The sequence below is a fragment of the Stenella coeruleoalba genome (genome assembly GCF_951394435.1).
Source record: "Stenella coeruleoalba genome assembly, chromosome: 7".
NCBI lineage: Eukaryota > Metazoa > Chordata > Mammalia > Artiodactyla > Delphinidae > Stenella > Stenella coeruleoalba.
In genome coordinates this window covers 56,850,716-56,865,062 of record NC_137153.1, presented here as the reverse complement: position 1 = coordinate 56,865,062, position 14,347 = coordinate 56,850,716, and the positions used below count along the sequence as shown (strand labels likewise).

General features: G+C 32.4%; 1 protein-coding gene across 3 annotated transcripts in view; it reads left to right on the top strand.

Moving 5' to 3' along the window:
• Positions 1 to 14,347, top strand: part of CNTLN (centlein) — a 330,490-nt gene that overhangs the window by 170,860 nt on the left and 145,283 nt on the right. For 2 of the 3 annotated variants that reach the window (XM_079927964.1, XM_079927962.1), the window contains exons 9-10: positions 10,751 to 10,927; positions 12,727 to 12,852. In XM_079927964.1, coding sequence (XP_079784090.1) covers positions 10,751 to 10,927; positions 12,727 to 12,852 — 303 coding nt within the window. The remainder of the gene's footprint in view (positions 1 to 10,750; positions 10,928 to 12,726; positions 12,853 to 14,347) is intronic. The other variant, XM_079927963.1, reaches the window with a different exon arrangement.

Here is a 14,347-nt window from a genome sequence, read left to right as displayed (position 1 = left end):
ACTGTCTTTATCTGGTTTTGGTAATAATAGGGCCCTCATACAATGCGTTATTGAGCTAAAGAAAGAATTAGAAAATTGGACTATTAAGATGACAAAATTACTCAGAATATAGTACAAAGATACAGCATGATGGGGAATATGAAAGACGTGAGTGGACATGGAGGAGAGAGTGAGAGTCTAATTGTAAAAGGTGAGATAGAGAATAGAGGAGTGGTAGTAGACTCTTCAGCTATATTTTGGGTTTTTTCAAATCTGCCTGGTCAGTTTGACTTTAAGTCTGCAAGCTTCTTATTGCTTCACTTTTTGGTTTTTACTTTTTTCTTTTTTAAAATAATTCATAACTAGCATGAGCATATGACAATTCTAAGAAACTCCCATTGACACAGGAGTTAGGGCTTTTATGGTGACTCACATAAATCAGGATAAAAGGCATAATGAGGTTAGTTTAGTGAATTCAAGGCAGATAGTGGTGGCAGGCAGTGTATTTGGGGATAGAGAGGGCTTTGCCTAAGGTTCCTTATTGACATCTGTAGATTGAGGTGAAGAGATCTATGGAAATTAGGTCTTAGCCCCAATGCGTGGCCTTTCCTTCAGCCCCAAATGATAGTGGAAGAAAACCTAAGGGAGGCATGGTCTTAGACCCTGCATGTGGCTCTGTGTTTGTATAAAGGGTATACAAAGTAAATGAAGAAAATATATTTTATGTAATTGGAATCATACAGTATATGAATTTGTATCCTGCTTGTACAATTACCATTATAATATGATTAAACGTTTGAAAACATTTTTAATTCTTTTTTTTTTTTTTTTTTTTTTGCTGTACGTGGGCCTCTCACTGTTGTGGCCTCTCCCGCTGCAGAGCACAGGCTCCGGACGCGCAGGCCCAGCGGCCATGGCTCACGAGCCCAGCCGCTCCGCGGCATGTGGGATCTTCCCGGACCAGGGCACGAACCCGTGTCCCCTGCATCAGCAGGCGGACTCTCAACCACTGCGCCACCAGGGAAGCCCTGAAAGCATTTTTATGACTGCCTAATAGTCTAATGGAGGAACGTACCATTTTTTTAATCTAAATATTTCCCTACTTTGGGGCATTTAACTTATTTCAATATATATTTTTTCTATTTCCTCTGATTTTATACTGTGATGAACATTTTCATTTGTCTATCTTTATTCTCATCACTTGTTTCTGTAGAATGAATTCTTACAAGTAAAATCTCTATGTCAAAGATTATGAACCTCAAGCTTTTGAATATATACCATGCACAGTAAACTACATTCCAGAAAGATTATACCAAATTATCTTCTCACAGTGTATGAGAGTGCCCAGTTTTTATAACCTTGCAAGCTTTATTATCATCTAAAAATAGCCTTGTTAATTCATTCTTTTGTTTTTCATCTCTGGAAACTAGTGAGGTTTTTTGGTTTTTTTGGGTTTTTTTGCAGTACGCGGGCCTCTCACTGTTGTGGCCTCTCCCGTTGCGGAGCACAGGCTCCAGACGCGCAGGCTCAGCGGCCATGGCTAACGGGCCCAGCCCCTCCGCGGCATGTGGGATCTTCCCGGACCGGGGCACGAACCCATGTCCCCTGCATCGGCAGGCGGACTGTCAACCACTGCGCCACCAGGGAAGCCCTTAGTGAGGTTTTCCACTTTCACTTTAAACTTGATTTTTTTTTGCAAGTGTTCTATCAGTTTGCATTTTTTTAAAAAATGTATTTATATACATGACCTCAAATATATACTAAAGGAAATAAACTCTACATATTTATCACACATATTTTCACATTTTATTGTTTGTCTAGTTCATTAATGATTTCTAGACTCAGTTCTAAGATTATTATTGATAACTTTTTCCTGAACCTTTTTTCTTAAGATTGAGATGTACACCTCTTTTGTGCATTAGCAGGTATTAAACTTCATTGTTTTCCTTGTCTGTTTCCCCTCTGAAGTGTGAGCTCCTTGAAAGCAAGAAAAGTTGGTGTCTTATGCTTTTATCCTCACTGTTCTTTGCCAGTGATTGATACTTTGATTTCGATAAATGCTTTTTAAATGAACACATGAAAATGTGTATATCCTGGTTCCATACCCATTTAGCCTATCCCAAAGTGATCCAAGTATTCTTTGACACAGCAATTCCAATAAATAGGAGGGGGAGCATTAAAGCATCAGTTTTGCAAGGGATTATCTTGTTATGATGTGGAATAGTTGTCATTTCTTTAGCAGTGCTGAATTGATTATGTATAATTTTCCAACATAGCAAAGGAGAAAAAATACCAGTATTAGTTAGCTCTGATTTCTTGCCAATCAGAGAGTCTAGTATTGATAGTGGCTACTTGGCATCAACTAAACTATTTTAATTTCTCAGTTGGCAGAAAGGAGATCAGATTGTAGTAACTTAACTTAGACTCAGAATGCTATTAAGCCTTGTCATACTGTAGTTGGGAAATATTATGCCAGAGTTCATAATTGGTTCACTTGTTTGCTTTTTATGATTTTTATTCTCTTATTGTTTCAATTATACTTTTTTCTCATTTTCAACATGGAAGAATATCAGTCTTGTACTTTCTCTAGGTACCTTACTGCTACAGCACCAAAATTATTTTTTAATTATTTAGGACAAATGTCGCCTGTAAGTAATTTTAAATTATACTACTTATCATCATCTTATTTCACACTTAACTAATTTTAATTTGTATATGTAAACTCATTTTGAAAAGTTGATTTACTCTACAGCATTATTTTAAGTAAAAACTGCTTTGTAATTTATTGCTTGATTTAATTATACGCAACTAGTTATATTTTTCATCTATTTGTATAGGTAGGCATGGCCACAGAAGTATATGGGAAATGATCTCCTGACAGTTTCGTATTTAATCAACCTTCGGGAGAAAACAGTAATAAAATTATACTATGACATCATTTTTAACCTTGATAAATGAAGAATTTTTTTATTTAAAAGAAAAATTTGAAGTCTTTGTCTTTTGTAGGTTAACTATAAACTTTTTTCTTTCCTAAAGCTATTTGTGTATTATATCCACAACATTTAAACTCGTTATAATCATATAACTCCACTTCCCTGCTTGAAAAATAAACTATTTCTTCTAAAAAAAAAAGGTTTCCAATAGATATTCTGATATTTTAAGCCTGCTTTAAGTTCCAAGCAGTATGAAACAGCCCAAGATATTAAAATCTAGAAATGTATCACGTATAATAGAAACCGCAACTCAGCTTTAACTACTCTATAGTGGCACTTCTCTTGCCGCTATAATAAAACTTAAGAATGTTTTAGTGATTTTTTTCCCTACTATTATTCAAAATTACATTACCCTTACTGAAATCTGAATGGCTTTTAGTGGATTAATTAAACTGTAGCTGGTTTGCCATCTGGGTGCAGCTTGTTTAGCTGCCTTTCCATGGAAAGATTTCTCATGGAAGAAAGACTATTTTTTTTTGTTAGAATACAGCTGCTAGGATTCACTTTCTAAAAAAGAAATAATTATTCTTTCTTACATGAGATTTGTGATGAAATTCAATTTGGAAAATAAAAAACCATATTTTTGCCTTTCTTTTTAAAGATTATTCATAGTACAACACAAGTTTTTAATATTTTTTATAAATTTGTAAAAAATACGTTTTGTGTCTTGATAACTTGTAATATTAAGTAGATCCTAGGTTTAGGCTAGATGTGAAAAAATGGAAAAGAGGGAATTAACTAAATCTGATTTTTATGGCTCAAGTGGTTTCATTAAATTAGAGTGCTCTGTGTTGTTCATTAATGAACTTGTGCCATATGCTTTAACTGTTCTGGTCAATAGCTGATAAAGAAAGGCTTTGGGGTTTGCTTTTTCGTTATTTTTTTATTTTTATTTTTTGTGAAGCTGGATAAAAATATCCATGTGATGGGCTTTTATCAAAGCAGTTACTTTGAATTCAGTAACTACTACTGAGGCAATATGGCTCGCAATTTGCGACACAAAGGTAGTCATACATTATTGGAATACAGCCTACTGTGCTTCACATTACACAGATGTGAAGGCCTGATTATAGCTGCTTCATAATTAACAGTGATCCGATTTGTTTTGTGGCATAAATGGTGCATGTGTAGAACATTAGCCATGGCACTCTCATTCAAATTCAACTCAAGGGCTCAGCGGCAGGCGGGTCACGAGCTTCAGGGAGTAGAAGCACAAGCTCCTCCATATGTTCTTGCTGCATCTTACTACGGCTATGAGTGCAAGATAAGTTCCCCAAAGAACCTAATCGTGTTCTGTAATTACAGCGCGGCTTTCTGCTGGCTAGAAATGAGGGAGAAGCTAAAACACTCCCTCATCAGATAATTTGTAAATTACTTTACATGGCGGATGCCTAACTCAGTTGGTTTTCAACTGCTGAAATTATAAATAATTGTAACAGATGTGGCAATATGGCTGGCCTCCAATAAATGAGGCCCTTGATAATTTGGCCAACTCTTTGACAGGCCAATTTAATAAAATGTGAACAAAATCTTCTTGCTAATAATTTATCATCCTTTTTCCCAGTAGAATAAATTTAATTACCCTAGCAGTTAACAAGGTCACACCCAGATGCCAAACTCGGCTACAGTTTTGATAATGCAATCAGGAATTGAGAGGTGATGACAGCGTTGTTGTTTTTTTCATTACCTGGCTTCACATAAACACAGGTGGCGTAGCTTTCTTGTCAGTTTTTAATAATTACAGGCTATTATGGAATGCATAGTTAGCAGATTGAAAACCACACTTTAGTGAATTTGTTTGAGTATGATTGAGGTTTTAATGTATAGAGATGATAATGCATAACAAGCATAGTCCCTTGCTTATACCATTAGTGCACAAATTTTGATTTTTTTACTGGTGACATAAGTGTCAAATGTTTATAAAACTTAGAGTATGCATTATAATAGGTAACGGATTACACATTTCATTCCTTGAATCTAGAAATTCATTTTAGGATACCATTAACAGATATACTTGAAATATTCAGAAATCTGGCAGACTGTGAGGCTTTATAACATACTTTGGAAAAACCTGATTGTGTTTAATTTTGCTTTTTAAGGTAAAAAAACAAATCTATAGAAAAGTCACTTAGTCTTTTAATCCTAAGTTTTAAGTAAGGCCAGGATTAGTTTACTGTTGGTATTAGAATCTGTAGTCAGTGTGTATACTACACAGTTAATACTCTAAACACTGTTCTGTGACATGTAAATATCACTAATTATTGTCAGTGCAACCTAATATTTACATGTCATAGAAGAAATAATTAGCTTTTGGTTTCTCAATTTCATAACAAAGATACTGTTGTCTACTGGTTGTGACTCTAAGCCAGTAAAGCATCCATATGGTGTATGGATAAATTTATGACATTAAAATTTCCCCCTTTATTTTGCTGTGCCCTGATTTGGCTTTACCACACAAGTGTTAGATACTAAAGGAAAGTTTAATTTGACCACTTTATAGTACTGAATTTTTCAGTATTGTGTTATTAGGTTGGTGTTTATGAGAAGAAATGGTGACATTTTAAAGTTTACCTAAATGTGGTAAATAATTTCATTATATTTTGTGATCTCTAAATGTAATCTGAGTATATTTGGGTTAAAAGTGAATGGATGGAAGAAATGTAAATATTTATATTTTTTAAAAGAGAGTGCTAGCTGACTTTGTTCATAAATTTATTACTCAATTTCATAGTCTTTCTAAAAGGGAGGTGTAAGTTTAAGTTGGTATACTTAATTCCATTTGTGAACTTTTGTGACAAGACTATTTTGATTTATGATATCATGTTGATTTAATAGCTTTCTTTTTTCTTTATTATCTTAAGACTATATGATTATTATTGAAGTCATCTGTTCTCAGGTTATGGATGACTCAGCTAACTATTTTATAAATTGGCAATAGATATATTTCTGCATTTCTAAAATCAATTTTAAATGAAATGTAAGTTTTTGTAGAGATTCAGGATTTCATGAGAAGAAAATTATATGTATATTTGTAAATATATATATGCACTTTTTAAATATTCTGTCTTCCTCCAAGAGGAATTGAGTTGCTTTTCAGAGAACTGTCATTCAGGATGTCAGTTTCTCATATATATATATATTCATAGGGGTTGGATATTTTATATACACAAATATTACAGATTTTAAACATACATATATGTTTTAACCTATACTTAATTTCCAGTGAGATATTACTTGGAGAGAAACTATTTCTTTTGCTGAGGTATCATGTCCTTTTTAAGTATTTTTGTTTTGCAATAGGCTATATTATGTGTTGACAGGTTTGGAGTTTGTAAATTTCTTTTTTTTTTTTTTTTTTTTTTTTTTGCGGTACGCGGGCCTCTCACTGTTGTGGCCTCTCCCGTTGCGGAGCACAGGCTCCGGACGCGCAGGCTCAGCGGCCATGGCTCACGGGCCCAGCCGCTCCGCGGCATGTGGGATCTTCCCAGACCGGGGCATGAACCCATGTCCCCTGCATCAGCAGGCGGACTCTCAACCACTGCGCCACCAGGGAAGCCCGGAGTTTGTAAATTTCTTAAATAAGTGAGATAATGTATATGAAATGCTTACCTAAAGCTAGGCACTCAACACTTTTCACTAAATGCTAGTTATTATTTTAATGAAGTAGTAAATAAATTAGTATTTTAAATTAAAACTTATTAACAGGACAAAACAATTTAGCTTATAATTCTTTGTAATTGTGATAGTTGTGGAAAAAATTTCTATTTATTAAGCAGCATTCACTCACCCTCCACTGTAGTAATGCCATACAATGTTGCTTGAATTTAAAGCAACATGACTAGATATTTAATTTATGTAGTGTTTTAAAAGTAATTGGCACAAGGCTTCACTTCCCCCCTCCTTCTACTCTAATAGCTTTTACAGGAGTTTTTGATCAAAATTGCCTCTGTGAATCAATGTGAAAAAGAAGTTATGTATTAATAATAGTTAATTTAAAGAGATTAGTTCCAGTTGGAGGCATTTGGATGCATACTCCACTGATCATTTCTTATCAGATTATCTATGGTCTAGCACCATACCATTATCTTCCAAGATTATAAACTAAAAAGTGCACAAGGATTTTTGACATTAGAGGAAAAAGTTTATTTATAAAATACTAATAATTCTTAGCAAGAAAAGTTAAATTTTCAAAGATTCTAAGATTTTTAGGGCAATAGATGGAGTGAACTTCCACAGACAGGCGATTGATTGTCTTGATCTTGCTAGGCCTGTAAAGCAGCGCTTAGAAAGGGTAAGAATAAGTAAGGATATATGAAGATATATATTATGCCTATAATAATTATACATGTAATTATTATGTTTAAAAAGCTGGTTAAATGAGTATAGTATGAATGGGGGACAAAAGAGTAACTTGACAGTCAAGTAACCTGACAAACACTACTTTGGTAGTGTGATCAAGTTCAGTGTCAGCAGTCAAATCGTGTTGATAGTATGTACCCTTGATATGATATGATGGCTTCTGTGATCTTCCTCCCAAAAATTCATAACCCCAGTCTAATCATGATGAAAACATAGACAAATTCCAGTAGAGGGCCATCCTATCAAAACAATATACCTAAATAGTACTCCACAACACTGTCAATGTCATCAAAAATAAGAAAAGTCTGATAAACTGTCCCAGCCAAGAGTTGCTGACATGACAACTAAATGTAGTGTGGTATCATGGATGGGATCTGGGGACAGAAAAGAACATTAGGTAAAAACTATGGAAAGTTGAATAAACTAGGGACTTCAGTTAAAAATAGTGTATGAAAATTGGTTCATTAATTTTAACAAATGTACCATATTAATTTTAGTTGTTAATAATAGGGGAAACTGGGTGGGTGGGGATGGCAGGTGGAGGAGAAGTCTCTATAGTATCTGCTCAGTTTTTCTGTAAATGTAAAGCTGTTATAAAAAATAAAGCTAGTAATAAAAAAGAAGTTAAATGTCAGAATTAAAATGGTTTTCCTTTTCTCTTTAAAGTATGGGAACTATATCCCAAACTTATCGTTAGTGAATTCTGAGAGATGATATGATAGAGGCTTTCATTTGTATTTCCCCATCTGTACTGAAATTTTTATACTGAACTTTTTATCCCTTTTATTTGCAGAAAAAATTACATTTTAAAAACTATTTAGTGACATGTTCATTGTAAAAAAATTAGGGAAATTCAGATATGTATGAAGAAAATTCACATATAATACCTCCATTCAGAAATAATGCTGTAAATTCAGGGTTTGGTGAAATTTATGTCTATACAGTATGCTGTATTCTTCTGTAACCTGTGCCTTCCTCACTTAACAGTTTATCATGGATATCTTTCTGTATCAACCCTCAGCATGATTAGAACAAAGTCCAAGGCTTGGTACATTATGTTCTTTGATTCATATTTCAAAATTTCCCTAGGAAATTTGTAGCAGTCTATACTCCCACCACCATGTTCTCAAGATACAAGAGTCATAAACTGAGTCTGGCCAATATTGTAAAATTAGATTTCTCTTAGAAATTTGAATTCCTCCATTCTTTTGAAAAATCAGTAGATCTGGCAGTAGTGGGCCACATTCCTCTGTGAAAACAGCTGGCTGGAGCTGAATAGCTACTACCACAAATACCCTCTTTATTCCCTCAAAATGAGGGTGACTGCGATTTGATGTTTCATTTTACTTATACTTTTAAAAGTGGTTATATTAAGAGAAATGTGAAATACTTCATGTGCATGTATCTCTAGCAAAAGTGATAAAAGACGAGAGAGAGAGAGAGAGAAAGAAGACTCCGTTTTTGAAAAACTGAGAGAGTGCATAGGTTTCCTTGTGGAAGTAAAGTATATATGTATATGTTCAATATATATACAAAGTGTCTCTGTCGAATGAATTTTAAAGCTATAATTTAAACATAACTCATTTTACTTATTTATTTACATTATGGCTCCTATGTGAGCTGGAGTTAATCACTACTTAAATAGTATTTTAATTTTGAAGTTCTGTTATTGTTTACTGACGAATTTTAAAGGAATTCTGCCTAAATAAGAAATCTTTTATTATTATAGTAGCAGTGTCCACTGTTGGAGGCTTTTTAATATCTTCATAAATATTTTAATGATTTAGAATTGCAGCTTCTTGACCAAATATTCATGTTTTTATATTCTTATCTGTTGCATTATAACCCAATGATGACTTGGAAAACTCATTTATTAAAGAGCAGAGGATTGCTTATTGGATATACCAATAAGCTAAAATTATGTTTTTCCGTTTTTTTTCTAAATTTTTGTTTGATTTTGAACAATTTATTTAAAATTTCTTTGGTAAATGATGTGATATTAATATATTCATTGTAATTTTATTTAACAAAACCAGAACAAGAATAGGTAGCCTTTGTAAATTGTTCAGATTGGCAGCCCAAAGGAAAAATTTATAAGCATCATAAATCTGTTTACAAAAAAGGAGGAAAGAATAAATAAAAGCCATACAGTGGTTAAAGTAGGAGAAAAGAATAGGTCAGACTCCTTTAGAGTTTGGAAGAAAAGTGCTTAAGGTATTTTAATTTGATGTTCAATGCAAGCTAATAGAGTCAGTATTTAATATTGTAAGTTTGGTAACAGTACAATATAAACACCATTCTGAGGACAATATTTAGTGTTGTGATAGAATAAAGATTGGGAAACAAATCAGGTGACATATATGAGGAAAGTGTAATAGTATGATGATAGTATACTGTAATAGTATGATGATAGTATAATGAGATGATCCTTCTCTTTATAGAAATTACAGGTTAGGATTAGTAAAAATTTGCCTATCCCCTAAAAAAAGAAAAAAGTAGTCAAAACCAAGAAAAGGTAATATTTCTCATTGTTAGTTCAGAAGAGTTAAACATACATATTTTTCTTATAATCCTTAGGAATATCATTTAGGAAGGATGGGGCTCTCCACATTTTAAATGAAACTATTTTCAGGGCTACTGGATCCATGTTGATAATATTAGAATCATAAGATCTGACTTTTCTTTCCTGGAAATCAACAAAAACTTGGTTTCACTATGATCTAGTATTTTTGTTTTTTGTAAATGGAGTGGTTAATTTGAAATAGTGTATATGCATGGATTTTAATGGTCTCAAGTATATTCAGTTAAGATGGTGGTACAATTTTGTTGAATGCTAGTTTTCATGAATAGGTTTCTTACAAACTTAATTTTCCTGTGATTTCTGTTGTTAAAATGTGGTGCTTACCATTAACAGTTTATCTGGCATGGGAATAAATTTCAAAGGAGAATACTGTGAACTCTGCTGACTTTAAAAAGTATCAGAGTTCTTTGAGTTATTACTAAATTATAATACATTAAAAGCTAATTAGACGTATAGTGCTGTTGGTTTCCTTTTCTCAGGTTTATATTCAGTGGTATTGCATTAAGCATTTACTGAGGAAATACCTATGTGTATAATCATTAATTTGAAATAATTTTATAGATGAGTTGTGTATATCATGCACAACTTTAAATTTTTTCTCCTGAAAATCTGTATGACAGTATTACTTATGAAAATATTTACACAGACTCTTGGTTATTTTATTGAAAATGCCATTCTATAAGGATGATAGAAGCTTAGCTAATTCAGGTTTACGGTTTATTTTTGAAATGAAATGTTCTTTCTTGGAATACTTATGATTTATATAATGTAGTAACATATATAAATATTTGCATGAATGTATAAATAATGTAAGACACAAACATACTTTTTAAAATAGGTTTCTCAGCAGCCATCTTTATCGAGCTTAGAAACCTTAATGGTCTCACAGAAGTCTGAAATTGAGTATTTACAGGAGAAACTGAAAATAGCAAATGAAAAACTATCAGAGAACAGATCTACCAACAAGGGTTCCTCAGAGAAGAGCATCTTGACAAGTACTGAAAGGAAACATAAGGTAGGGGCATTTGTCATTTTGTGAATTTGTCAGTATGAGGTTGGCAAGGCAAGGGATGAAGTTAAAAAACAAACAGCAGCATTTACTTCTCTGCTTATATTTCTGGAAGCTTTTAAAAAATATTCTGTGTCAAATGTTTTATAAAATCATGCTGGGAGTAGCAAGTTTTCCCTTTTTGAACTGAATAATATGTTCCTTATTTAATTAATTAAATATATTAGTAATGATATACCTCTTTCGCAGTAAATTAACATTCTTATATTAAAAAGTTTTGATAAGTATCCCTCATCTATCTAATCTATAGATAAATTAAGTAGAAATTTAATGTGGTATTAGTCCTTAATTCAATTTTCTAATTTTAATTAGAAGAAAAATATATCTTAATGTTTCTATTTCATTGAGCTGTCATATTTAAAATACTGCCCATGTGGAATATAAACTATAAAATGGAATTTAACATTAATATGTGCAGTTACATATTTTCAGATTTAAAGGTGTAACAGTGGAGAATAATAAGCAAATTTTTTGTGGCATGATTCTTATTTATTAATGTCTCAGCTTTTCCTTTTTGTGGTATTTATTGCATATTCTTATTATATTGCAAAAGATTCTATGAACATTAATATAAACATTTCAGAATATCACATTGTAAATATATTATTTCTATATAAATTGAATTAAGCTTTTCCTAAAAGTAAGGAGTTTTAGAGGTATGTTTCTCACACTTGTTACTTCAGCAGTAGAAAATATTTTTAAAAGTAGAAAATCATGTTTTCAATTCTCATTCTTTTCATTTTTTTCCTATGAGTAGGACAAATGTCTTAATAAAGGAAGTATTTAAAATGAGACCCATGTTTCTGTGGCATTCTTATTTACTCCCCCTAATATTATTAGTAATTTTCAGAACTAGCTTTATTTATGTATGTATGTATGTATTTAAACATAACTCCATTATATGTTTCTTGCCATTTTGGAGTAGTTTCACAGCATTGAGCTTTATTTAAATGAAAGAAAATACTCCTAAAATTGAGAGACCTTATAGGGCCTAATTTGGTTGTGTGCTGTATTGTTGAGCTTTAAAAATGTACTGCTTTGTTGTTTCATTGCGTTTAACAAAAGTCAAGCAAATGAGAGTGATATTTTGAAAGAATTTTCTTTCTTTTTCATAAGGACATGCAGTAAGTATGAACAATATGTTGCCCAGCTTAATAGTTGCTTTCACATATTCCTTCTCCAGATTGGTATATGAAGCTGTACATAATATAAACACACATTCTTGTCTCTAGTTAGCCACATTATAGTTAATGACCATATGGTCATTATGGTATAAGATCTACTGTCTGTTGTATTTATATTCCTCAAGCATATTGTTCCTTCAACTTCACAGTGTGTTAAACTATTTCAAAGGGAAAAAAATCCTTTCCCTCTTGTTTCTGGTTGTCCTATCAAGTGTAACCTTGGACCCTTATAGAGCAATTAGACCAGCCTCTATCCCCTCCTTTGTAATGAGGTTTCTTGCATTTCTGAGTCTATAACCCTTTAGTCTTCCCTAATGGGACATCATTATTCTGAAAGAAACAATGTAAATGTAAATGAATATTCTCATTAATGAGTCACAGAGAAACCTTTAGCGGTAGCACTGTGGTAATTCTGCTTGTTATTTCTCTGGTATTCCATGCAAGATTTTTTCTTTTTATAATTCATTATTAGTATTCAAAATTACTTGTTCTTTAATTTTGCATGTCTTTCATAATCCAGTGTTCCAACTAGTTCAACCATGTCCTTGTTTTATTCTCGAGGAACCACCTGTGAAACGCTCAAGGTCTTTGTCCCCAAAGAGCCCTTTCTTAGACTCAGAGGAGCTAAAGAAGCTGAGAAATGCTGAAAGAAAGATTGAAAACTTAGAGAAGGTACTACAGCTAAAGGTGAACATTAAATCCTTTCTTTAGTAATAACCTTGCATAGGTAAGGATATACCAAAGTAAACATTCATTTCACAAATTACTGCTTATCATTTATCTTTCCTGAATTTAATTACTTTTTAAAAAATGTGTAAATTGGTTAGTCTAGTTCTTAAGATTTCTGAGGATCATAAAGTAATAAAAAATTTTGCTACTTTAAAAACTAAATGTTTATTCACTACTTTAAAATTATTAGGGAATATTTTGACTCTGTATTGAGAATAAATTTCTTATAGTTTCTCAGAGACCAAAAAATACAACTACAGCAAATGGAAGGGGAAATTTCCTGTGGTTCTTTATATATGATAAACATACACAAAGAAACGTGAGTTAACAACTATGCTAACCTAGTTCAGGCCACTTAAAATTGTCCTTTACAGAAAAATTATACAAAGTGGCAAATAAATATGTATTATTTTTTCCATTTCAACTGAATTTGTCTCAGAATGCATGACATTTGAATCTGTTGTGTTCTTCCAGTCTTTAAGAAGCATATGCATTTATTGTTCTATCTTTAAGAGTTTATACTTTCCAACTCATACTTTGTGAATTATCTTTCTCAGCAGAAGTTGGTTATGTGTATTGAACCAATTTTATGTGACTATATTGAGGGCTTTAATTTTTTCTGTGAATTTAATATGGCTAAACTTGTCATTCTTCATTCACAACTACCAGAAGGCCAACACTATTTGAGATTTAGCCATTTAACTGAATCTCAAATAGCTTTATAATATTCTGTGACAAGCCCAATTTACCGATGATTAGAATCCAAATATTTAAAACTTAGATTCTTTGTCAGATAGATTATTCTTAGGAGGAAAATGTTTTGTACTCTAGAGCAAAATATAGTTTAGAGATATAGTTAACCGTAAGCTACAATTGGAAGTTTTTTTCTGCCTTTTCACTAAACATTGTTTTAATTTATATTTATTCAGATTTAAACTATTAGTTCTAAACAAAGGAAAATTATCATCTATTGTTTCTCCCAAAAATAAAATGACCAGATGACCTCAGCTTGCTAACATTTAGCCTACTTGAAATTTATACACCTGTAGTTATTTGCTCATTCATTTGTTTACTCATTTGTAACTTATTGGCTAATGCAATTAGCCAAGCATTGTGCTAGTCACTTGTATAACAGGAGAAAAAAAATGATGCTGAGTAAATAGTTAGAATCTAGTGTATTGGTGTGAACGTGGAGGTACAAACAGGATATTATGGGCATGTTTAGGACACCATCATCCTTCTTTTGCATAATTCTTGAAATTTACATACCAAGGCTTCTACTTCTGTCCTCTATTAATCTGGGTTCTCTGGAGAAATAGAAACAATAAGATATAATCCTTTAGTCTTCCCTAATGAGATATCATTATTCTGAAATACGTGTGTGTGTGTGTGTGTGTGTGTGTGTGTGTGTGTGTGTGTGTGTATATATATATATATAGAGAGAGAGAGAGAG